The sequence below is a fragment of the Phragmites australis genome, chromosome 14 (assembly GCF_958298935.1).
Source record: "Phragmites australis chromosome 14, lpPhrAust1.1, whole genome shotgun sequence".
In the NCBI taxonomy this organism is placed as follows: domain Eukaryota; kingdom Viridiplantae; phylum Streptophyta; class Magnoliopsida; order Poales; family Poaceae; genus Phragmites; species Phragmites australis.
In genome coordinates this window covers 18,829,479-18,855,412 of record NC_084934.1, presented here as the reverse complement: position 1 = coordinate 18,855,412, position 25,934 = coordinate 18,829,479, and the positions used below count along the sequence as shown (strand labels likewise).

The 25,934-nt window shown below is 49.0% G+C and overlaps 2 protein-coding genes across 3 annotated transcripts; both read left to right on the top strand.

The window, feature by feature from the left end:
* The first annotated feature begins 15,699 nt into the window (after positions 1-15,699).
* On the top strand, positions 15,700-18,805 carry LOC133891762 (uncharacterized). Of its 2 annotated transcripts, none has more exons than XM_062332506.1 (4): positions 15,700-16,062; positions 17,401-17,480; positions 17,561-17,619; positions 18,384-18,805. In XM_062332506.1, the coding sequence occupies exons 1-4, from the start codon at positions 15,772-15,774 to the stop codon at positions 18,686-18,688; spliced, it is 735 nt and encodes a 244-aa protein (XP_062188490.1). In that variant the 5' UTR covers positions 15,700-15,771; the 3' UTR covers positions 18,689-18,805. The 2 variants fall into 2 exon arrangements, with proteins under 2 accessions (XP_062188490.1, XP_062188491.1); XM_062332507.1 differs by having other exon boundaries at positions 18,389-18,565.
* A 2,325-nt stretch (positions 18,806-21,130) lies between these two features.
* LOC133891746 (rac-like GTP-binding protein 7) lies at positions 21,131-23,697 on the top strand. Its single transcript, XM_062332486.1, has 7 exons — positions 21,131-21,399; positions 21,526-21,613; positions 21,992-22,101; positions 22,206-22,269; positions 22,469-22,533; positions 22,722-22,787; positions 23,117-23,697. The coding sequence occupies exons 1-7, from the start codon at positions 21,301-21,303 to the stop codon at positions 23,216-23,218; spliced, it is 594 nt and encodes a 197-aa protein (XP_062188470.1). The 5' UTR covers positions 21,131-21,300; the 3' UTR covers positions 23,219-23,697.
* The last annotated feature ends 2,237 nt before the right edge of the window (positions 23,698-25,934 follow it).

Genomic DNA, 25,934 nt, shown 5'->3' with positions numbered 1-25,934 from the left:
GCAGAGCCTAGGGATCCTATGGAGGACAACTGAGATTGAAGTCATTACATGCAAGGAAGTCGTTCGACTAGATTAGAACAATCTAGGCTAGCCATCCACCCATTGTAAAAAGGACATAGGGCTATTATCTTAAGGGAGGCCTGAACCTGTATAAAACTCCTATGCGTTCTCTTTGATTCGTCTACTCAATACATCCCTCATCTATTCTATAAATTTGTAAGATTGACGGTTCACCAATCGTTGATAGACTTGTTCCTCCGTAGGTCCCCTAGCTACGTGTATATATAGGGGTTATCGTATGATCTCTGGACTTCTTTCTTGTCATTCTTAGTGATAAACTTTTTTATTTATGAAATATTTTGGATACCTACGGAAAGTTTTCATATGTTTAAGGATTTCATTCCCAGGCACAGATGTATGCCCCGAGAATATAGGAAACCCTAGCGGATCTAGATACGGTAGTTCTATACTACCCATCATCAGGACATATTCATATCATGTGGTACAATCGGTTCTACGCTTAACTTGTTTTTGCACAAAATGATGTGAATAGTAAGGCTCATATTTGTGTATGTGATGCATGTATGTAATTTTCATGTCATACGTGTCATGCTTAAAATTATAGCAATGGGTTATCATGTTATTGTATAATAGCCTGTGTTGACTTATGATGCTTGATATCCTTATGTAAGTACATTATTAGCTAATAGGTGTAATAGCTTAGTATATGAATATGGAGGCTTCAAGCATGTTGGCCACGAGGGCAAGAAGCATATTATGTCATAGTTAATTTGATTATCTAGGATGCTTATTTATGTTCTTGTTATAATATTGTTTCATATGTTGTATATGGTGGGTATGATTAATATGATAGAATAGTTTCTCTAAAAAAAATTAAGAGTAAGTGATGCCTTTTCAATAGCTGCAATGGGTGCTAAAGAAAAACAAAATTGAAAAAGTTAATATAAAACAATACTATTAACTTGGCATCTATTTGCACAGCTCATTTTCCGACTACTCTAATTAATTAATTGTAACAGGCCTCTGTGGAATGGAAGTTGGAGATTATTTTGCAATACTTTTCAAAATATTGTGGCAAGGTATTCTAAATTTACTCTTCAATCACCTCACTTCCTTGTCCAAAAGCCTCATGTGCCAAGTAGCATTACTTCGATTCAAGAAATGCTTGCTAGGGCCTGGGGCGGCCTATAAGCAGCTGTTTGGTGTTTCAGCATGCTACTTGTTCTACTCATTTTGGTTTTATGCTAACGGTGGTGCCACTAGTGTTCTCCAGTTGATCCAATTTGACTTATCTATTAAACAGTCTCTCCAGTTTATATTTGCGCTGTAATGATCTGAATTAACTCCTTTCCTTTTTCATGAAGGATTTGAAACACTGTATATCTTCAAAATGAGTTTTTTTAATCTGGTAAAGATAAAAACAATTTTAGTTGTTGCAGCTTATGCTGTCCTTTCGCAGACTTAGTAGTATCAGCTGTCAGCTTGGCTACGATAATGATTGTTGATTAATTATTCTTTTTATGGGTAGTTTTACAACTGTTATTGATACATGGATAAAAATTAGTTGAACTGCCATTATAATCATGTTGCATCAACATGTGGAATTGCAATTTCTCATTAAAAATATCTTGACCACGGGGGAAGATGTGGATTTGAAATTGGAAAGTGTTCCGAGTTTATTTTTGACGGCCACAAGTGCAAAAGCTATTGTCAAAAAGATGAGTTCAGAAGTTGCCCAGCTTCTCTTAGCACATGCCTACCAAGTTAGAGACCTAACGGCTTCTACTGTTCCTTTACCAGGTTAAATATTATCGCGATGTTGCATTGCATTTTATTTTGTTGTATGGCCTAACAAGCGTTTGTATCAGTATTTTATTACGTTTCTTGAATGAGATTTCTATTTTATCATGTCTTCAATTGGATTTTATGGGTGTTATTCAGATGCATAGCAGAAGCTATCAAGCAAGTAACTAGACAACATAAATCCTGCTCATTGCCTCGTAGACTGTATGATAAGAGTTAAGAAATTATGTGCAATTGCACTTACCTGGATATACAGTTTATTGGGCAATACTTGGATACTCGAAATGCAGTAAGCATTTTTCTGTGTGTGTGACCTGCGGATTACGGAAGGAAATTGTATAAGGGCGGGTCCTCCGCGGAGACCCTCGTCGCTGCTCGACACGCGTCTTCCGTGCGCAGCCCACGCGCGCCCCGGCGCACGCGTGCGCCGTCCGATCACGGTATGAAGGACGCAGATGGAGGTCTCACGCGGATTACCTGAGAGCAGGCCTTATACAATTTTCATCCGTGGATTACAGCCCGTGCAACTGCTAGTGTGCCCTGTCATACATGTTAATGCAGTCTTGTCGTTGTGCTGGTTCATACAATTAGTTTTATGAGGCTATAAGATTATCTTTAACAAATTTCTTTTGTGAGTCATATTCTCTTCGTGAAACGATTTTCATTCTTTTCAATGCTCTAATGATTTTTCTTCACGGTTCTATTTACAAATATATTTTCAAGATCATTTTTTTTCACACTGGGATTCTATCTCCTTTCTCTTTACAAATTTCTTCGAAAGGAAGCTGTGATAAGAAAAAATAATAGGAATAAGAACATGAAGGGTAATCACAAAAGGAACGGAATGAAGAGAAGGAAATGAAAGAAAAATAGTCAGAGATGGTCTAAGGTCATCTTTAGAATGTACAATATAATTACCTGATTATTTGTCAGTGAGCAATGTAAATGTACGATTCACCACTGTCGGAGGATGAACTCCTGTCGCAGGGATCCCGAGAGACCCCTTTTTAAAGATTCGGCCGGGGGATGATCCTGAACGAGTTCGTCGGGGAAATAAATGGAAGCTGAAATAAATGCAACGGCCGGTGGTGGGGATGATCGACCTAGTGTAAAAAGAAATAAATGCACCGGGGTTTAGACAGGTTCGGGCCGCACGGGGGCGTAATACCCTACTCCTGTGTGGATGCAATATCCTTCCTTGAAGGGAATCCTTCAAGGATGTGTCTGGTTACAAGGGTGTACCGTCTAACAGAGAGCTTGAGGCTCCCTTGTTCTAGCTCTACTCGAGCTTGCTTGTGGTGTTCTTCGAGGTTTCTTGTGAGGATTGGGGAATGTCTGGTATTCAAGCATGCCTTCCTGTGTTATCCATCCCTTCCTTTTATACACACGCCGACCTCGACTTACCACAAATGGGAAAGAGGGGGCGCGAGTTCCAAGACGCCACGGAGAAAGGCGTCATCATTCCCTCTGGGCGAAGTGACAGGGGCGGTGGAAAAAACGCGGCGCGCATCCGACCACCCGCCACTGTGGACGTCCCAGCGCCGTTGAGAGGGCCCACCGGGCGGCCACAGAGGCACTCGGTGCGCCCACCCTGTCTTGTTCTTCTGTCAGGGCAGGGTGGCAGGCGGAACGCTTTGATCCTGGCAACGTTATCCCGAGATACCCCGGGTGATACGGGACGGGACCCGTGCAATTAATGGACCCACGCCCCTCTGCCAAAGCATGGCAGGGACTGACACTGCGGCGTGGGCAGTTGGGAATGTCAGGATGTCAGGATGTCAGGCCGCGCATGCCCATTAAATACAGCTTCGGACCTTTGACTGGTTGACACCTCGCCGACGGGTCCTTCTGGGTCGTCGGGGCGTCGGGTGATCTTGCGCGAACCTTTGGGGTTGAGATATAAAAGGGGGAGGGGATCGGTCCGTCTCCCTCTTTACGCCTTCTTGCACTCCTGCTCTTGCCTCCTTCGTGCTCCGAAGCCCTTAGGAAACTTTCAGGCGACCGGAGCACTTCTCCTTCCCTTTCTCCACCACCAAAGCACCTCCACTCCTGCCGAGATGCCGAGGGTCAGAGGAGGCCGTCGGGACAAGGCTCCGAACAGCATTCTGCCGGAGTCTCATCTGAGTAACGAAGAGGCGGCGGCCAAGATCAGGAAGTTGTTGGTGCCCGAGGGGTAAGAGGGAGCTGTGGTGGTGACGCCGGCGAGCCTGACACCGGCGACAACCGTTCCCGGGCGGATTGTTCTCTTCACCTCTTTCGTGGCGGCGGGGTTGGTGCCGCCGTTCTCCACCTTCTTCCTCCAGGTGCTCGAGACCTACGGCATCCAGTTGGTGCACTTGAGCCCCAACTCCGTCGTGGTGTTGGCGGTCTTCGCGCACCTCTGCGAGATGTTCGTGGGGGTGGCGCCTTCGGTGACGCTGCTACGACACTTCTTCGTCTTGCGGCCGGTGGGGAAGAAGAGAGGGCACTCCACGGCGGATGTCGCGGGGTGCTGTAACCTTCGGCTACGAGACGGCTTGGGGGAGCACTACATCCCCCAGGTACTGCGCAGCAAGTGGGAGGAATGGCGACGGGACTGGTTCTTCGTCGACGTCGACCCCCACGAGCGTCTCGATCTACCAGAAGCGGCGGCGGAACCTCGGAGGTCGACGTGGGAGGTGCCGCCGTCAGAGGACGCGAGGTTGGAGCCGGTGTTTGAGCGCATCCGGCTCCTGCGCGACTCCGGGCTGACCTCAGTCATGGTGGTGGTGGACTTCCTGCGCCGTCGTCTGGCGCCCCTGCGGGAGCGGGCCCGGCTGTGCTGGTTCTACACCGGGCCGAAGGACATCACTCAGACCCAAATCGGCGCAAGCTGGGACCTGGGCTCGGCGGAGCTGAGGGGCATGACCCGAGTGATCACCGGAGTAGAAGACATGAGCCAGGCGGAACTCCCGTGGCCGGAGATGGCGCTCTGCGCCAATCCCGATCGGGTGGCGATCATGGCGCAGCTGTCGGAGTTCCATGCCCAGGGGCTCGTGGACCGGCCGAGGAGCCGGAGCCCTGAGGCCTCCGAGCTCCCTGGGTTGGACGAGCTGCTCTGCGAGGAGGCTACAAACAGCTCGGCGCAAGCTGGCGACGGGGCCGCTGCGGGCAGCAGCTGCCGCGCCAGAGAGGAGGGCACCGCCGACACTACAGTGGTGGTGGCGCCGGGGGATCGGGGGAAGCGTCCCGAGTCCTCATTTCAGTGCCGGACTCTCCGCCATCGCCATCAGCAGCGGCGGCATTCCCGGTCCTGGAGCCGCGACTCGTGCGGATGGGGCCTGGGCCGGCACCCGAGAGTCGCGCGGCGGCCCCACCGAGCCCCCAGCGGAAGAGGTGACGGGAGGACTCCGGGCCGGCGCCGCCGGACCCGGACTTCAGGCTCCCGGCGGCCAAATGGCAGTATCGGGGGACGACGACCGGGTAAGTTTCCTTCTTTGCTCTTTCTTGGGCACTCCTTGCCCGAACTGAGCTTCGATTTTGATCTTCGCCTATCTCCCGCAGGCCAACCGCGGGCGCCACCGCGATTGAAGGGGCGCGGGCACCGAGGCCAGAGCCAAGCTCGCCGGCCGCGTCGAGGCAGGCGGACGCAGTGACGGCGGGGGCGCCAACAGTCGTGGCGGCCACCGGGAGGACGGCGGAAGCGGCGGCCGAGAGGAGGACGGAGCAGTCGTCCGAGCCCTCGGCGCTGGTGGAACCTACCCCGGGCACGCAGAGCCCGGGGCGGATGATGGTGGAGGCAGTGGCCTTGCCGGGGCCGGCGGACGCAGCGGCCGATGCGGGAATGCGGCCGCCGTCCGAGTCTTCGGCACCGGCGGAACCTACCACGGGCAGGCAGAGCCCGGGGCGGATGGTGGTGTGGCATCCTATGGAGACTTCGGACCCCCCGGAGGCGATCTGCGGGGAGGCCGATGCTCCACCGGCGCCCAGCCAGCCCGCCGACCCCCTCCTGGCCGCGATCGAAGGCGTCCAGGTGGCGGTCGGGCGACTGGGCGCGGCAGTGGACGCGAAGGCGGGGCAGCTCGAAGCTGAGCGCGCCTGGCTGACTTCGGAGAGGGCGCAGCTCGCGAGCGCCCAGGAGGAGGCCCGCGCGGCGGCTGCGCGGGAGCAGAAGCTCCTGGAAGATACCCGCGCGGAGGTCGCGGGGGAACAAGAGATTTTGAAGGCCGCGCGGGCGGAAGCCACGCGGGAGCGAGAAGACGCCGCCCGCCTGGCTGAGGCATCGAGGCAGCAGGCTGCCGAGGCCCTTGCTAGGATGGGGTAAGCGCAGGAGAAGGAGGCAGCGGTCGCAGTCCGCGAGCAGGCGGTGGAGGAGCTGCGGGCCGAGCTGACCCGTCGGGAGGGCGAGGCCGAACAGATGCGCACCGACCTCCAACGCTGGGAAGACGACCTCCGAAAGATCAGAGAAGATATCCGCCGTTGGGAGGAGGACATCTCCCTTCGGGAGGTGGACAATGAGATCACGGTGGCGGATCTAGGTGCCCGGAGGACTTGCTGGCCCAACAAGAGGACGCGCTGGCCCGTCGGGAGGGGGAGCTGAGCCGTCGAGAGGGCGAGGCTGCCGCGGCGGCAGCGGCCGCCGCCACCAGGGCGGAGGAGAACACGAAGCACGAGGCGGAGTTAACCGCCCGTGAGCGCGCCTTGTCCGAGCTGGTGGCGCAGACGAAGCAAGCTGCCAGCTCTGCAACCGACGGCGGTTCTTCTGGCCCGGCCGGGGACCAGGGACTTGAGACGCAGCTGCGGGCTGCCAAGGAGAAGCTCGAGACCGCGTTCGTCTCGCGGGTCAACCTGCAGCCCATGTTGGAGGATATACTCCGGCGGATGCGGCGGGCCGTGGAGAAGGGCGGTCTCGGACGGCTCGTCGAAGACCAGAAGAGTGACAGCCCCGCACGACAAGTCTTAGGGCTTCAGCAGGTCTGCGAGCGCCTCGAGGCCCTGCCCTGGGCCGTCCAGGAACTCGCCGCCCGGGAGGGACGCGGCTTGGCCCATGCGGTGGCCGAGCACGTCCTGGCCTGCTACCGAAGCAGAGACCCGAACTTCCCGCTGGAGCCGGCGCAGGAAGGAGTGGTTGAAGCCGAGGGAGAGGCCGCCCGGGAAGCGGTTCGGAGTACCGCTGCCGAAGTGGCGGCCGGCTTTAGGCGGGAAGTGCCGCCGCCGCCAGCCCCCGGGGACGACTCAGAAGACTCGGACATCGCCTCCGTCGCCGACTAGGCTTTTTGTAGTCGTTTTTCTTTCTTTTGTTGTTGTCTTGACGGATGTAAATATGGGAGTGATCCCTCAGAAATGCTTGTATTTGCCTTGTGAATATAATGGCAGCTTTTCTTTGGGCTCGCAACTCCAGTGTTCTTGAGTACTTAATGTTGCTTCCGATGTTTTGCCTTGAAGCCCCGGGGAGTACTCAGTCGGACCGTTCCCGACCTTTCCATCCCCGAGAAAGAAGTTGTCCCGATCGTTGTTGTTGGCGCGTTCAGCCCTCGAGCCCTCGCGAGTCCGCATCGTCTAAGTTGAAAGACAAAGACACGAACTTCCTTGCTCGGGAGATAGATCGATCCAGCACGGAACACGCCGTGACCGGTGAACACTTTTTCACCTCGCGACCACTCAGTTAGTAGACAGGAGACGCGTGCGGGCGGCAATGTGACCAAGAGTCCCCGTGGTCCGGTGGTGCCCGGGCTTAAGATGGACCGGACCGAGCACTGATTGCCCGCCCCCGAGGCCTGAGCTCCGGACTACTCGAGCAGCTCGAGCGATAGGATTACCCAGGGCACCCGAGGACTCGGTAGTGCTCGGGGTCCTTAAAAGCGGACCGAACACCACGACCACCACGAAGGGCTTCGGTCAGACATTACCGTACGCGCGGTACTCCTTTCTACGAACCGCTCTGTTGTTCCCGGAAAAAGTAGACACACGGTAGGGTTTTGTGCGCGAGGAGATCATCTCGCCGAGCAGATTAAAATGCGAGGGCCCCCGAGGATGACTCGGGAACATAAAATTATTGAACGCAAATTTGTCTGAATTTAACCACTCACAGGACAGCTGTTGGCCTTTCGGCCAACCGATCCAGGAGGGGTGTGTGCTTCCGAGCTCGGGGTGCCCGGGGACTTGGTTCCTTCAGCCGGAGTGCCCGAGCGCCCAGGGGCACGCGAGGATCCCGGGGTCGGGTGATCTCGACCACTCATGCCTAAGTGGTAGGACCACCCGAGGACCCTTAGGGCCGACCAGCGACCGGGGCATCGAAGCCCTCGCGGTCGAGTTGCTCTTGATTGTCGGCCTGTGACTTAAGAGAGAATAGGGAATTTCTTTGCCTGGTGCACTCTGTCAGTGCGGTACTTGTTATAGACTGCTCTCGTTTTCGACCCGAGACCTCTTGAATACCCAAACCGGCGGATGAGAGTGGACAGAGGCATAACCCAGAGGTCCTATGGTTCAGTGGCGCCCGGGTATGACAGACCAGACCGAGCACCGACAGCCCGCTCCGGGGGCCTGAGCTCCGGACTACTCGAGCAGCTCGAGCGATAGGATTACCCAGAGCGCCCCGGAACTCGGTAGTGCCTGGGAGCCTACCACGACACCGAACACCACAGCCTACCATGCCGGACGTAAGTCAGCGGCAACTGCCCGCATGCATACCGATTGGGATTCTTTTATCAGCGGGGAAAATGAGAGGGCGAACTTTTTCTCGCACAATCGAGCATCTCACAACAGAGGCGTCGGCGGTGAGTTGGGGTTTGGATGAAGAGGGTCCCGGGCCCCCTGTAGAGCCTTCGACCTCAGCCTGCGCTAAAACCAGAGCCATGTATGACTGCTCAACGCAGGAGACGGCGCCGCCGGAGTCGGCGATCACGGAGATGGGGCCCGCGGGGCCCGGCATCTTAACCGTGAGATATACGTAGTGCACGGCCATCATGAACTTGGCGAGTGCCGGACGCCCGAGGATGGCGTTGTAGGGGAGAGGGAGCTCCGCGACGTCGAAGAGGACGCACTCCGTGCGGAAGTTGTCCCGACTCCCGAAGGTCACGGGCAACTCGACCTGCCCGAGGGGCAGGGAGTGCCCGGGGGTCACTCCGCAGAAGGGGAGCGACGGCCTTAGGCGCCTGGAGGACACCTGCAGCTTCTCAAAAGCCTCCTTGGAGAGGAGGTTGAGGTCTGCACCACCGTCGATCAGCACTCTGCCGACCTTAACATTGCAGATAGTGGGGGACACCACCAGGGGTAGTCGCCCCACGGCTGCAGTACTCGCGGGGGTGGTCGGCCATGCTGAATGTGATCGGAGCGTCCGACCACCTCAGGGGCCTAGTGGCCTCTTCGCTCGGGGTTGCCGAGCACACCTCGCGTCGCATGACCTTGATGCCACGGCGCGAGGAAGGCGTGTAGGCGTCTCCGTCGATGAAGGCGACGGCATGCTCGGGCTCCTGGAAACCGAGCTCGGCGTTGTCGGGGGCGACCTCAGCATCGCCTCCTCCGCGGGACTCGTCGCGCTCCCTCTGGCGCTGCTCGACGAGTCCTTTGACCGTACGACACTCCGTGAGGTCGTGCCATCTGGTCTGGTGTATGGGGCACCATTTGCCTGGCTCGGGCCCCGCGGGAGCGGGGACCCTCGCTGGAGCAGGAGCCCGGCCGGGGGCCGAGGCTCTTGCTAGAGCCGGTGCCCTAGCTAGTGCCGGGGCCCTTGCGGGCACGGGGGCCCGGGGAGGGGCCCTGGCAGGGGCCCTTGCGGGTGCGGGCCGTCTGTCGGCGCCCGCCCGGCGCTCTTGCCGGCGGTCGGGCTCTTGAGCCGGCCTATGGGCGGGGCCCTGGGCCGGCTTGACGGGAGCAGCCTCGCGCTTCCTTCTCTTCTTCTTTTCCCGCTTGTCGGAGCGGGAAGAACTTAGGTGGTCGGCGGCGGGGCGGGGAGCATGCCACGCCCTGGCCTCCGCAGCTTTGGCGCACTTATCGGCCAGTGCGAAGAGCTCCGCAGTGGTTTCGATCTCGTGCGTACCTAGCTTTTCGAGCATCCGCTTGTCGCGGACGCCCTGCCGGAAAGTGACAATACAGCGTGGGGGGCCACCCGCGGGATGGTGTTGCGGACCTGGCTGAAACGCTGTATAAAGCGCCGCAGCGTCTCCACCTCCTGTTGCTTGACGGCGTGGAGGTCGCACTCCAAACCGGGGCGCGTGAATGTGCCCTGAAAGTTGGCCACAAACTGGTGGCAGAGGTCATAAGCCAGGAGCGGGCAGAGCCCCTCAAGGCAACATGAAAATAGTTTGCCATCACATTTTCGCTGCCTTCGGCCGCTTGAACGGCCGTTGTGTAGATCTGGAGGAACTCGACGGGGTCGATGGACCCGTCGTACTTCTCCGGCAGCTCGGGGCGGAACTTGGAGGGCCACTTGACCCGACGGAGCTCAGCGGCAAAGGCACGGCAACCGGTGCCGTACCCCGCAGCGCGAGCGGGAGTCCTTGGTGGCGAATGCTGGCGAGCCGGGGATTCCCGGCGATCGTGGGCTGGGAAAGAGGAAGCCTGGTCCTCTGCCTCGGCCTCCTGCTGGGTTTCCCGCTGGCGCTCGAGAGTGACACGAGGGTCCTCGTGGCCCCTCCGCTCGTTAAGACGCAAGCGGAGGTCCCGGGCTTCGGACACGGCCAGGGGGACGGCACTCCGCCTGGAGGCCCCCCGGCCCGTGCGGACGTTGCCCGTTGAGGAGCCAGTTCTGGCAGCGCCACGCTGGGTGGTGGTGCGAGGACTCCCGGCCAGTACCTGGCGGCGAGCAGTGCCGACCAAGGCAACGACATCTTGGATCCACCGGCCTTCCGGAGTGTTCGGCGTGGCCTGGACGGGCGGGTGCCTGAGGAGAGCATGCGCTGCAAGCAGCGCGCTCCCCGGGGTGGCCTCGCTGAACGCGAGTCTGCGCCGAAGCGGCACCCGGCGCTGTCCAGAGGCGGACCTGGCGGCCGGGGTCTCGACCTCCTGCTGGGGGTCGGAAAGTGCATCAGCGGCGGCGGCGGCGGCCCTACTGGGCCCAGCGCCTTGGTCCCCTTGGGAGGGAAAAACCGCGCGCGTGGATAGTGGCTGCTGTTGGAATGCAGCAGCGACTGGGCCCTCTTGGGCGTCGGGCAGCGCTCCGTCACTGGAAGTGGAGCCGGAACGCTGGAGACGGTGCCCACCAGCCATCTTTTCATGTGGAAGAAAGCAAACGAACAAATTCAGGGATATTCCCCCCTACCTGGCGCGCCAGCTGTCGGAGGATGAACTCATGTCGCAGGGATCCCGAGAGACCCCTTTTTAAAGATTCGGCCGGGGGGATGATCCTGAACGAGTTGGTCGGGGAAATAAATGGAAGCGAAAATAAATGCAACGGCCGGTGATGGGGGATGATCGACCTAGTGCAAAAAGAAATAAATGCACCGGGGTTTAGACAGGTTCGGGCCGCACGGGGGCATAATACCCTACTCTTGTGTGGATGCAATATCCTTCCTTGAAGGGAATCCTTCAAGGATGTGTCTGGTTACAAGGGTGTACCGTCTAACAGAGAGCTTGAGGCTCCCTTGTTCTAGCTCTACTCGAGCTTGCTTGTGGTGTTCTTCGAGGTTTCTTGTGAGGATTGGGGAATGTCTGGTATTCAAGCATGCCTTCCTGTGTTATCCATCCCTTCCTTTTATACACACGCCGACCTCGACTTACCACAAATGGGAAAGAGGGGGCGTGAGTTCCAAGACGCCACGGAGAAAGGCGTCATCATTCCCTCTGGGCGAAGTGACAGGGGCGGTGAAAAAAACACGGCGCGCATCCGACCACCCGCCACTGTGGACGTCCCGGCGCCGTTGAGAGGGCCCACCGGGCAGCCACAGAGGCACCCGGCACGCCCACCCTGTCTTGTTCTTCTGTCAGGGCAGGGTGGCAGGTGGAACGCTTTGATCCTAACAACGTTATCCCGAGATACCCCAGGTGATACGGGATGGGACCCGTGCAATTAATGGACCCACGCCCCTCTGCCAAAGCATGGCAGGGACTGACACTGCGGCGTGGGCAGTTGGGAATGTCAGGATGTCAGGATGTCAGGCCGCGCATGCCCATTAAATGCAGCTTCGGACCTTTGACTGGTTGACACCTCGCCGATGGGTCCTTCTGGGTCGTCGGGGCGTCGGGTGATCTTGCGCAAACCTTCGGGGAACCGAGTGCTCGGGGGCCGCCACGTGCAGCTCCAAGCACTCTCTCCCGAGCACTCATGTAGAACCTTCGGGGAACCGAGTGCTCGGGGGCCGCCACGTGCAGCCCTGAGCACTCTCTCCCGAGCGCTCCTGTAGAACCTTCGGGGAACCGAGTGCTCGGGGCCTGCCACGCGCAGCCCCGAGCACTCCTGTAGAACCTTCGGGGAACCGAGTGCTCGGGGGCCGCCACGTGCAGCCCCGAGCACTCTCTCCCGAGTACTTGGCTGTTCGGCCCATCGGGGGACTATGGTACTCGGGGGCGAGCGGGCACCTTCCCGAGCACTTTCTTCCCGGTACTTGGACTCTGCGGGTCATCGGGGAACTGGGGTGCTCGGGAAACAGAGGCTGTGGCCCCGAGCACCTTCTCCCGGAACTTAAATTTTTCTCATCCTGCATGGGGACCTTGCGGGATGGTGACACGTGACGGACGGCCGGCCTGATCTCGGGATTCAGAGACCCCCGGTTCCTGATACACCGACAACCACCCTGTTTGTCTATTTGGATCCAAAATCCTCAGGACTTCTAAATATTTTTGTGCCCATCTCCCTCATCCAAACACGCCCCTAAGGCATGTTTGGATAGGAGTACCCAACCCATTTAGATTGGTGATGTAAATGAACTAAATTACTTGCCAGGTCTAATCCGTACCTAACCAAACGAGCCCTAGTTGTGTAGGTCTAGCTAACACTTCTTTTTACATAACACAGAATACACAGAGAAAATTGTCACTGCATTACATGACAGCCAGTGACTCGATAGAAGTGTCCGAAAACTAACCCAAATTTTATATGGAATTCATTTTTATTGTGTCTCCAGGAATATCCAGATCTCACCATTCGAGAAAGAAGGATTTTTTAAAAAATATTATTGTGTCTACAGTAATTTCAAAAATATTACACAAAATTACAAAAATAATACATATTTGCATCCTGATCCTGCGAAAAAAGGTTTTTCGCACTGCCACGACGAGAAAATAGTAATTTTCACGAGACTAGGACGCAAAAACTATTTTTCATAGGACCAGGACACGGAAACTATTTTTTAATACTTTTTGCTTATTTTTTCACAGACCCAAGATGTGCAAACTATTTTTTATTTTTGCTACAGTACCCCCGAGCAGTCGCATTCTAAAGTAGAAAACTCGGATGAACAGTAATAACATGTTTTCCGATTTTTTTTCCCAGATTTTCTCGTTCCTATTTCTCTATTTGACAATGGGGTTGCGGTGCACTAAAATTAATGAAACTTTTTTAAATCCTATAATTCATGATGAATCTATTTTAAAAGGATTCACATCAATTATCCATGTAGGTTTCAAAATAAAAAAATTTCATAGAGGACTACTTTAGAACTTCTAGTAATTTTTAAGGCCTAAAAAAATTCCCAAAAATTTAGGAAAATTCACTAAAATTCCTCTCATGTGACTTACTAATTTCTAAAATTATTTTCAATCCTAGGTTACTTGAAAAAATAAGTTTCTTTGCAATGTTCTATTTGTATGCATTTTTATATTTCATATGATATGCTCTTTTAATTCAATTTGAATTCAAAAAAATTGAAGCATGCACAAATTTAGAGTGTGACATCAAATAAAAAAGAAATATCGACAATCGAATAAGTACCTACACAAAATTACATGTCTCCGAGATACCCCTCGTCTTCTTTTTCTTCTCTTCTTCGCTTTCTTTGACCTGTCACACCCCTGCGCCAAAGACAAATGCCTGCAATTTTCGAGATACCTGCCGATACTTGTCTTTGGCACAGGGGTATGACAAGTCAAAGAAAGCGAAGGAGGAGAAGAAAAGGAATAGGAGGGGTATCTCCGAGATATGTAATTTTATGTAGGTACTTGTCCGATTGTCGACATTTCTTTTTTTATTTATGTCACACTCTAAATTGTGCAAATTCATATTTATATGTATTTTATAAGAGTTTGGATGAATTTGTGCATGCTTCAATTTTTTTAATTCAAATTGAATTAAAAAGAGCATATCATATGAAATGATAAAAATGTATGTAAATGAAGCATTGCAAAGAAACTTATTTTTTTACTAAGTAACCTGGGGATAAAAATGATTTTATAAATTAATACGCCACATGAGAGGAATTTTAGTGAATTTTCCTAGATTTTTTGGAATTTCTTTGAGTCCTTAAAAATTGCTAGAATTTCTAAAAGTAGTCTTTTTTAGTTTTTTTTTATATTTTGAAATCTACGTAGGTATTGATGTGAATCCTTTTAAAATAAATGTGACTCAGATGGTGTGTTCAGGCTAGTAGTATCATCTGAAAAGTGATTTTGCATATTTTGGGCTTTGCATGGCGCAGTCACATCCCCTGTACATATTTGATATGGCTTATCTATCCCCTCCAGTAGTATCGGAAAGCCGGAGATACATAATTGATGCATCTGTGTTGCGTATCTTTGGAGTATTTTACATGATACCAGGAGTAGCACCGGTTTATTTGGATGATCTGTTCACTTCCAGTGTCAATATTTCATACTGTTTGTACTTTTTAAAGGATGGATGCCACTTTCTCGACTTGGTTAGTTTCTCTTCCTTTATTCTTATATTTATATGCAGTGCTGGGGAACTTTCTTGTGGTTCTCTTTCGCTAGGGTTCTTATATAATTATGCGGAGTGTATTGGTAGATTTTTTCATGATTCGGACTTTAATTGAGCTATAGACTATTCTGGATCGGTTTCAAGAAAAAAAAAATTGAGGTCTAAATTGTAACATTTTTGTCATGAGTTAGATGTGATGTCTAATAAAGATTTTGCATCAGGAGTCATGTTTAGAGTAACAAAGGATTTTGTTCATCGATATCAAATGCATAACATTTCTACATTGCTTCAGGATTTGGTTACTCTTTCAGATTCACATTGTTAGTAAAAAAAAAAGAGTGTTTAACCCGGATTATCTTTAGAGAAATTTGAAGGTCTTATACAACTTTTTTGTGAGGCTCTATACCATTGACATTCATATGAAAGTGATCAAAATATCTTTATGGATATTAATGGCCGAAATTTTGAAACTGCTCGCAGTATAACATGGTATTTGTTTTGTACTTGGGGTAACTAGTCTATTATGTTATTGTTTTCGATAATCAGTTTAAATGTGCCTACAGAACATAGGCACAAGTATGCCAAAAAATAAATTTACAACCAATCTCAAAAGTGAGAAAAAAAACTAAATAAAAGAGACTCTAAGTCATTTTCATTAATTCCTGCTATTTTCCTACTTTGCACTAATAAAAATCGAGCATACATAAGTACTATCTTTCTAACCAATAAATACTATCGACAGTCACCTCATTGTACATTTATCTTGCAACATGTGACAGTTTTTTAAGTCCACTTTATGCTAAGGTTGATCTAGCATCAAGGTATATATTTCTTTACGCGCTAAGATTAGTTGAATTTTATTTTTTTTTATATAAAACGTGCATAATGCACACCACAATGATTTCAACATTTTCTTTTATATCAAAGGTATATAGATTTCAATGTTTCATGATATAAGTGTTCAACATGTGCATAAAAAAATCTCAAAATTTTTACTATATGTTCCAAATTCAAATTTATAGGTAATTGAAAATGGAAGAAAGTTCAAAATAGAGTTAATCTTCCAGAACTGTTCATAAACTCAAAACTTGTGTTCACGCTTCAAAAACACGTGAAGTGGTTGAGTGAACCAGCCAAAAAAACCCTTCACCAGCACCACCTCCGATCTCCGTGCTCCGGCCATGCGGCGGCTACCCCTGGGACTCCTGCGTTCCGCCGCAGCGTCCGCCTCCACCTCCCTCCGCGGCCTCGCTGCGGTCTCCTGCGGCGGCTGGCCCGCCCCTCCCGCGCCGCATCCAACCGCCGCGCCGGCCGGCCTCGACCTCGTCCGGTGGCCGCCGCAGCAGCGGAGGGGCTACTCCCAGTTCGCGAGCGGGTTCACCCCGTTGCAGCCGAAGCCTCTGGAATCAATCCTCGACGTCGAGCGCGCCAAGGGCCTCTCCCCCGAGCACCTAGTCGCCGCCTGGGATGACGTAAGTCCCTGCCTCTCTCATTGGTCATTTCCTTTCATTTCGTTTCTTGTTAAGCATTGATGAGATCCCCTCTGATGGGCGTCGTAGATAACCATCGAAATTTGATATTTGCTGCGCATGCTTGGTAACATTTGAAGCACGGTCCCTGAAACGGATTGTTTTTGTAAGGTATCTGAATGATTTGTTAACTGGAAGAGATGGAAGGAAACAAAGACTAATTCATGGAATGTGCAGACCTTTGTCATGTATGTTCAATTGGAAAGGACTCTCTAGGATCTTTGATAATGTGGACGCTTATAATTAAATTACTGCTATTGGAAGAACATAGCAGTCAGCCTGCAAGTAGATTCATTCCCTCCCTCATGTTTCAAGCAAGAAATAAAAGTGTATGCATAGAGATGATACTTCTGTAAAATTGGCCATTTAGAAAGCTGCGTTGAACTCAACTTCCTTGGTGTTAAGTGAATTTGAGTAGGATACACTGTCTCAAGCAATTTCAATGTACATTTGAGTTTGGCCTACCTCTTCAGCCATGGAAACAAGTAAAAAAAAAAAAATATGCTGCTGACTCCACAACATCATTCTAGTTACGCATTCACTGTTTCCATTCCAAGAGTATCACTATTTGACAGCATTTGTCCAACTATCGTAGAACACTACTGGCATGTGCTCTGAGCCTCTGACCTCTTATTGTGCTTTTTTGGACCAAATGTTGAGGGGATTGGGCATGTGAGCTGTGGTTCAACACTGGGATCAAAAGAGCAACATGCCACCATATCCTTACTTGGCTCAATGGAAAGCAAAATAACACTACCACAATACTTTGAACATCGGTGCATTTTGTTATACCTTTTGTTGTAGAATTTTAGTACCACAATCAACTTGAAGAGAAACATAATTTGTTGAGGGTATGAGTGGCAATGGAATAAAATTAGAATGGTTTGCATACGTGATTCTTAAACCCCTACTTTTTACCATAGGATTTAAATATTATGCATTGCTTTCATGTAGGTTGGGGAGGATATTATCTGATCTTTAGAACTTCTATACACAAGGCTAATACTGCGAGTTCCACCTCTCTCATATTGCCCTGTAAAAAATTCAGCAAAAATAATTTGACTGTAATATGTAATACAAAATCAGCAAAAAAAGAAGACAGTAATATTCTATTGCCATTGTTTATTAAATTGTTTTATTACGTTTTATGCCATTATAACATTAGCTTTCATTCTTCAGCATTTTGCATGCTAACTATTGCATTTGTAATGTTAACTAGCATTTGTCCTGATATTTTGTGTTCGTGACTTGCGTTACTCTTTTTTTTTCCTTGAATATTAGTATCATTTGGGAAGAGGTCATATAGGTGCATCTATGAAAACAAAGCTTTACCACCTCTTGGAACAAAGATCAGCTACATGGTATTTATTCTTTGATTTGAGTTATTTGCAGAGTTTGCCATGGCTATGTATTTTCTGGGCTAATTTTATTCGTGTTGTAGCCGGCACTTTGTTGTTCCTTTGTGGAAGGGAAGTGGATACACCACTATGTTCATGCAAGGTTAGTACTCAATTCTTTGATAGATATTGGAATTTTGTTAACCTAGTCATTGTTTATTTTTGTTTTCATATTTTTTCGGTTGGATATAGCCAGTACGAATGTAGCTGGCTTTGGTCATTCTTAAATTGTGCCTCTTTATTGTGAAATTGCCTAATTCTCTGTTAAGTGTTTTGTTAACCATGGGTAAATGGGGTCATCAAATACAGCCCTTGCAATACAAAGTATATAACTAGGAAGTTGAATTATGATATGATATTGTCATATTGACATCAACATGGTTGATGTTATTGCTCTTACGCTCAAGAAAAGTTGCTTCTATGTTTCATCTTTTTAAGTATGCACACATTATAATACACAAGCCAAGGATTGATTCTAGCAGTTAACAGAAGTTCCATGATTAATGCATCTAAATACGGCCATTAAACTTAATGTTTATGGTGTCCATATTCTCAGGGTATTGCAATAACAGATTAGCTTTTCCTCCTTTTTTTGAAGTGGCATTGTTGAAGAGGAAAAGAGCATTAACTATGTAAAACTTTTCATTCGTGCGATAAATAATTTAACTGGAAATGGCCCGTTTATAGAGCATCTAGTGTTAAGTTTACCTGTCAAGGGAAAACTATATTTGCACCACCTACTGTTTTTGAGCTTATTGTAGTAGGTGGCCTAATTGATTTTAACATTAGTTCATTAGAATTTGCAGTGTTCATTATTTGTAAATTTTTGAACTTACTGTTTCCTTCATTTTCGATTCAATGTCCCAGTCCAGATGCCATACATGATCTTCACAGGACTTGAAGACTACAAAGCTAGAGGAACTCAAGCAAGCCCTTACTATACAGTCACTCATTATACAGAGTTCGCAGACACCAAGGACACGGTGCTTATTCGAGGAGACGTTGTTTTCACGAGTAAACTAACTGATTCAGAGGCGAAGTGTCTTATAGATACTGCTCACTCTTTCTACCTGAATGACGTGAGGTACAAACTTGTTGAGCGCTTCAACAAAGAGACACACGAGTTTGAGTTCAAAGATGTCCTTCAAGTGCTTGACATGCCAACCATGTGAGCTCGTTTGTTGTATCGTTTCCTTCTAGCCTTTTTAGATCCATGTCGGCACTTTTGTTGTATTGACATATTGATCTTTAATAATTTGGTGGAAGCAGAAGTTGTTCACTTTGATGAATTTCAGCTGAAATCAGCTCATTTTGTGGTGGACATCAGCTGTTGCCGTTGGGCGTTGGTGCTTTGGACCTGATCTGACGTTTGTTGAGCGGAAAACGGTACTAGAAATTGTGTGAGAAAGCAGACGAACAATCTGGTTGGAATGAGACGGAACAACACAGCCTAACCTCACCATCTTCTCCATGTGACGCTTTGATGGCATCAGCACAATTTCTTGTGTTTACTTGAACGATTTTTATTCGAAGGTCAGGAAATTGAATTCAAATTACTCCGTAACGACTGGAGCATTTATGCATGCCTTACGCAAGATGAAGGAGAACAGGATATGTTAATCCACATGAGTGTTCACTTAATTAAAGTAAAGCGAATTCAAACCTTAAGAATGCACAAAACTTAATAGCCATTTCCTTAGAATTGCTTTTCCAGGTTCATTCGGTTTTGCCGACCATAGTAATTTGACAATTAGGACGGTGCATTTGCAGGGAAGGGGGCCCAGGCCACATGATAAAAATGGATCATGGAGATGCACTCCTATGACCAAACAATACGGCTCTGCCACATGATATCCGGTGCATCCAGAAATGTGCCGGTATCCGTCGTCTCTCCAAAATTTGAAACTAGATTAGGACAAGGTATAAACAAAATGATAGCCGGTCTCCGTAGCATCATGCTTATCTGGAATATGCTCGAACACGTAGGTACGATCAAAATCGTGGGACTCGAATATTATTGAACCCCAAGTTATCTTGTTAGAATTGCTATGCTCCCATTGCGAATATGTGTTTGACATGTGACCAAAAGCTCACGGTAAGCTTGAAAATTAAGACCGCAAGGCCATTTCTGGCTCCGCCGGCCACATGTCCGCATTGCAGATACCCAAGCATATCACTATATCAGCATGGAGATGGATTGACTGTTTGATGAGTACTATATGTTACACGGGTGCATGTATATACATTCGTCCATAGAAGATCCGTGGCCGCCGCGCACTCGCACCATTGCAACGCATCTCGAGTGCCGCGATTAACCAACCGGCACTACTTAGGCAAAGGAGACGAGCTTGATTTGGTCTGATGATGCCGTGGTAGAGCGGCTTCCGGCGCCGGGCTGGGCCTTGCACCCAAAGGCAAGCAACGGCGGCAGCACTGCTCAGAAAACAAAACGACGGCGACGTAAGCTATTTTGTAAAACATCCTTACAACGGGTAGACGTAGTACCCATAGCATCACACGCACGCACCCACATAACGTCTAATGAAGAACAAAGATACGGAGCTTAAAGAAAGATAGAATTACCATAAACACCTCGCTGTCAACTGTCTATATAAAAAAAAAATTCACTCACTGATACACCCAAGGAGCCAAAATTCCGCCATTAACCATCTAAACGGAGACTGGTTTTTCATATCAGCTATTTCTATTTGTGGTGCTTCTACAATCAATTATTGCCTTCACAACCTGCTCAGGCACCTCAGCACACAAAAGTACAAAAAAGAAGAAGGAAATCTAACATATAATTCACCACTTATATACCTCTGACTAATGCCGCGTCTTCACCATAATGGCATGCGCACGCGTGCACTTTCCTAGCTAGCCATGTCGACTTGCTATTTTCTTTCCCCAAAATACTCCATCTGTTTTTTGTTACTCGTCTTATTGACATCGATATTAGAGATTGGCATCCACATTATCTCCAATATACACCTTTAACCATTACTTTTTCCTAAGTAAATGCATCTACAAGTTTTTTAAAATACAATGATTTAATAGTACTTTTCATGATATATATATATATATATATATATATAGATGTATTTATATATATATATATATCTAACAATAACATGTTCATGCGACGAACATCACCACTTCCGTGTATATTAGTGGTTAAATTTTTTAAAATCTTACGGCACGTATTCTAAAACGACATAGCATCTTAATTATGAAATGACAATGATCCCCTAAATCCAGGAACTTTGTACTACCACTTTAATACTTCATTCACTACGTACAGTTGAGCTGTGTTGTGTTGCTTAAACTAATGATTAGTTGTGGCCAAGGCCCAACCAACGGCATTATGCGCTCCATTTGACGGCCGATTTGGTGGTGCGATGCGAAGCGAGCACGCATGCATGATTCATCATCCGCTGTTCTTGAGAGATTGAGTCGGGGAGTTGAGAGTGAGATGACATGATGCCCCACACCACAGCGCAGCACTTGGCCAACCAACAGAATGCCCACTCAGGCCACTCTGTCCCTTTGTCCCACTAAGCAAGTTTCTCCCCTTTTATCATCCTTTGAGTAATTGTCAAGGCCGTTCGAGACAACCATGCATGTATATATATAAATATATACATGTAGCTCTGCTTCGATCATCTGCCCATAACCACCAGACCAACCGAGACCAGGCAGGCAGGCATCCATCACAACCAACAGCAGCAGCAGGGTGAGGACAGCAGGCAGCTCGCAGGCCAGGGGAAGGAGGGAAGCAAGGACGATGAGCACGGCGAGGTTCATCAAGTGCGTGACGGTCGGCGACGGCGCCGTCGGCAAGACTTGCATGCTCATTTCCTACACCAGCAACACCTTCCCCACGGTCAGTGTAATTCTTTTTTTTTTTTTTTGGTTGCCGCTTCTCTCTGCTGCTGCTGCTGCTGCAGCTGAAAGGAGCCGAGCAGTGTTCGTTCTTGGTCGCTGAATCTTCTTGTGTGGCCGATGATAGGATTACGTGCCCACGGTGTTCGACAACTTCAGCGCCAACGTCGTCGTCGACGGCAGCACGGTGAACCTCGGCCTCTGGGATACCGCTGGTATGTAGGCTGACCTTCAGTATCTGGTGCGCTAGTTTTCAGATTTTTCTGAACATTTCTTGGGTAACCTGAATATCTTTTAGTAAGAGGTGTCATGTTTTTGCCAATTGGTTGTGAGTTTCCTGATTATTTGTGCCAGACAGCCTCTTAATGTCCTTACTCATTTCCTGAAAACTCATAATCTAGAGACAATGATCGGGAAGGCCCACAGTATACTCAGATTCAATAGCTATTTTAGGAGTAATTAGGCGATTATAATTGTAGTACTCGCTACTGTTTTATCTGAATAATAGGAAAATGTGCCTAAGAGCCTTTTTCTTATGATACAAAAACAAAAAAAAATTGTGTTGTTCTTACAGTTTGGTTGGCCTTTTGCAGGACAAGAGGACTACAACCGGCTGAGGCCCCTTAGCTACAGAGGCGCTGACGTCTTTCTGTTAGCATTTTCTCTCATTAGCAAAGCCAGCTATGAGAATATTCACAAGAAGGTGACAATTTTTTTCCTTCTAAAAGTTGCTGAAAGATCAAATTTTCTTTTTTCTTTAACACTCTCACCTAATTTTGGAAATTCTTTTTCCCCGATATTGAGCAGTGGATACCAGAGCTGAGGCACTATGCTCCAAATGTGCCAATTGTGTTAGTTGGAACAAAGCTTGGTAAGCAAACAACCCAGACTTTTCAAACCAACTAAAAAGTCAAAATAAAACTTCAGTTTTTAAATATGACTGGATGTCAGAATCCGGTAGTACATATATCATTGTTCAATAACAAATTAGGCTTCTCTAAGTCATAATGTATGAACTCTACCCAAATCAGAACATGGCACAGAAACTGAGAATGAGTGAGTACTTGCAGACTTGCTCGAGGACAAGCAGTTCTTCCTGGACCACCCTGGTTTAGCACCTATCTCAACCGCGCAGGTAAGTTCAACAGAAATACATAATGGCATCTAACATGCATGCTCATTGATGCGATTTCGTAGTCATCTTGTAAATGCTATGCTTTGTTCATACGCATGGCAACCATTTGCGATGTCACACGTGTAAGCACAAAGATTGTTGCAACAGCATCTGGGCTCACAATTTCTTCCTGCTCTGCTCATGAACAGGGTGAGGAGCTGAAGAGGATGATAGGCGCAGCGGCGTACATCGAATGCAGCTCCAAGACGCAACAGGTATGGTATGGATGTGGACTGCTCACAACTGGTTGGTACTGGTAATACTTCAGTAGTGCTCAGTGATTCAGTACAGCAACATTATTGATCCGCACACCTTATAGTAGTAATAGTAAGATCGAGTACACCTTGTGTTGCTGTAAAGCTGATTAGAGAACTGAGAAGCAACGGGGACAGAGTGCAAAGTACAAAAGCAGTGAATATATATCTGAGTTGTCCTGACCGAAGTTGGCAAAATCAGCCGAAAATCGCGCTGATATTAATTCCCGTTCTGGTTTCTGGCCGGTTACGTCTGGTTCTAACGCTGGTTTCTCCATGGATGATAACAGAATGTGAAGGCGGTGTTCGACTCTGCGATCAAGGTCGTGCTGTGCCCGCCGAAGCCGAAGAAGAAGAGCGCCCGGAAGCAGAGGAGTTGCTGGATTCTATGAGCCAGCAGCAACAAAAGGATGTTACAATTGCAGGGCAGTTCTTGCATTCTATTGTCTGTGTTTGTGTTGCGTTGCTGCTAGATCCTGTCGGGGTTATGTTTGGTTGGCCCGTCCAGTGCTCCTTGTGTATGCAGTCAATACTCTTGAGTGTGCTAATTACAAATGAGTCCTTCGTTCAGATTGGCATTCCTGTGGGAAATTAGGAATCTATTGCTTACTTTTTCTCTCTCTTTCTTGTACGGTTAATTTGCTGTGTTGGGAGTGAACTGATGCATTCATTCCTACTTTCCATTCACTGATTGGACTTGTGTAACTTGTACGCTTCAGTCGCAGTGTGTAGTCTTTCTTTTTCTTGAAGGCACACAATGTGTTCTGTTGTGATCTTTGCAAGTAATCGAGCGCACTGCCTACCCTGCATCAGGCCGAAAAAGGGCTACATCAGACTTTACGTGTGTTTTTTAAGGGAAAGGAGAGAACTGTACAAAGAGAGAAAAATAGGGGGGGGGGGGGGAGGGGAGGCTTATACACCCAGGGAAATCTAAGAAGAGACTAGAAATCTTAGCGACACACTCATCCTAAATATTGCAAGTCTACTTCTTTTACAAGACTCTTTCCAAACATGGAAAGAAGGGGGAATGAGAATGTTTTTAGAGATGAAATCATTCCTTTGTTTTCAGATGCACCAAGCTGTAATAATGAAGATATCCATGAAGAAGGGTGCGTGAAACTCCAACTTTGCCTTCTCAAGCATTGGAAAGAACCGAAGGTTTTGGTCCTAATGCACACCAAGGAATTTCCAGGAAGTCGCAAAGGGGCAGTCCAGGAAGAGGTGGACGGCAGTTTCCCCAGTGTTGTCATTGCAAAGAAACACAATTGTAGTTATTTCTCTCAATTTTTAGACAGTTTCTTCTTAGGATATTCCCGGTCCATTAGGTGTAGCCAAGCAAAAACTTTTAGTTTTATGCTACACTTCAATTTCCAGATCCAGGAAAGAGGACTGGGTGATTGTATCCCATCGAAGGGAATTTAGCTGTGTATACTCTGCGAACCCCAAATGTAGTGCCATTGGTCCTCTTGGTCGGACAGACTCTAAAGGGCCTCTAGTTTTGAATAAAGTGCTGTTAATTCCTAAAAGGCTTGTTCAGAGAGGAGGATATGGAAGTTCATCTGGATTGATATGTCTTCCCGAAATCATCGCAGAGACTATAGAAATCATTCCTGATGATAGACAAGCATTTCTTGAACTTCCTTGGTGGTTGAAAAGCTGACCACCAAGGAAGTTCGGAGTACCACCGAGCTCTTTGAACTCGTGGACAAGTGAACGTAGGTGGCTAATGCCTGAGAGCGTCAGAATAGCCCAAAGCCACAACTGACCTCCAACGAGCCCGCCTCTTTCAAAGGGGTCGGCCAGAAGGAGAAAAAGAGCAAACACAATGTAGGACGGCCCGATGTCATGGCGGTCAAGAAGTCTGACCAACTGCGCCGGTGCTTCGAGAAAAAGGACAGAAAGAAGGGCCAAGGCTACTGCCCGATCCATCGCATAGACGCCCACAACCCGACCGAATGTAAGGTCGTGTGGGTTATCACCGACAAGGAGCTTAGGGAACATAAACCCAGGCACGACAACAATGATGAGGATGGGGTCGACCCCAACCAGTCGGTTCTTGGTTTCCAGCAGACCGATCACATGGTCCACCATATCTTTGGGAGTGACACAATTTATTTCTCGAACAGGGGATACAAGTCAGTGATCCATGAGGTGTGGGCGACCACGCCGGGCCTAAGCCCGCGTCTGAAGTGGTCAGAGGTACCCCTCACCTTCACCCAGGCAGACCACCCCGGTGTTAGATGTCCTGGTTGCTATCCCATTGTGGTCGAACCCACATTTTAGAACATCTGACTTGGTCGCGTACTGGTCAATGGAGGGAGTTCCGTCAACCTACTCTTTGCCGATGCGTTGAACACCCTACAGATTACGAGGAGCGTGTTTAAATCATCTCCTCCCTTCTTCACATCGGGGTAAATCGAGCTGCTCGTCATCTTTGGCTCACCGAGTAACTTCAGGACCAAAAAAGTCATATTCGATGTGGCGAACTTTGGGACCGCTTACAACACGATCCTAGGGTGACCGACGATAGCCCAATTCATAGCCATTGCCCACTACGTTTACCAGGCAATCAAGATCCCTAACCCGGAGGGAGCCATCACTATTTTTGGCAACGCAAAGACAATCATGTACTACGACAAGAGGAGCATTGACATGGTCGAGCTAACTCCTGAGCCACAACCCGAGAATGACGGGCCCAGTGGTCACCCGATGAAGGTCCATGTTGTCACCAGTCCAGATGACCGACTTAGGAATGTTTGCCTAAACGACCTCGACCCATCCAGGATGGTCTAGATAGGGGCTAACCTAAACTCCAAATAGGAACTCATGCTCATGATTTTCCTCCGAGTGAATGCATATGTCTTTTCTTGGAATCCTTCTGATATGCCCATAGTCCCTAGGAATGTGATCGAGCACAAATTATCAATGCGATCAGACAAGCGACTAGTAAAGCAAAAGGCGTGTCAGTTCCCAACTGAACGAAAGGAAGCACTTTGAGGAGATCGATAAGCTCCTGGAAGGAAGCTTCATCCAGGAGGTGCAATACCTAGAGTGGCTGGCTAACCCAATCATGGTCCATAAACCCAATGGTAAGTGGAGGATGTGAGT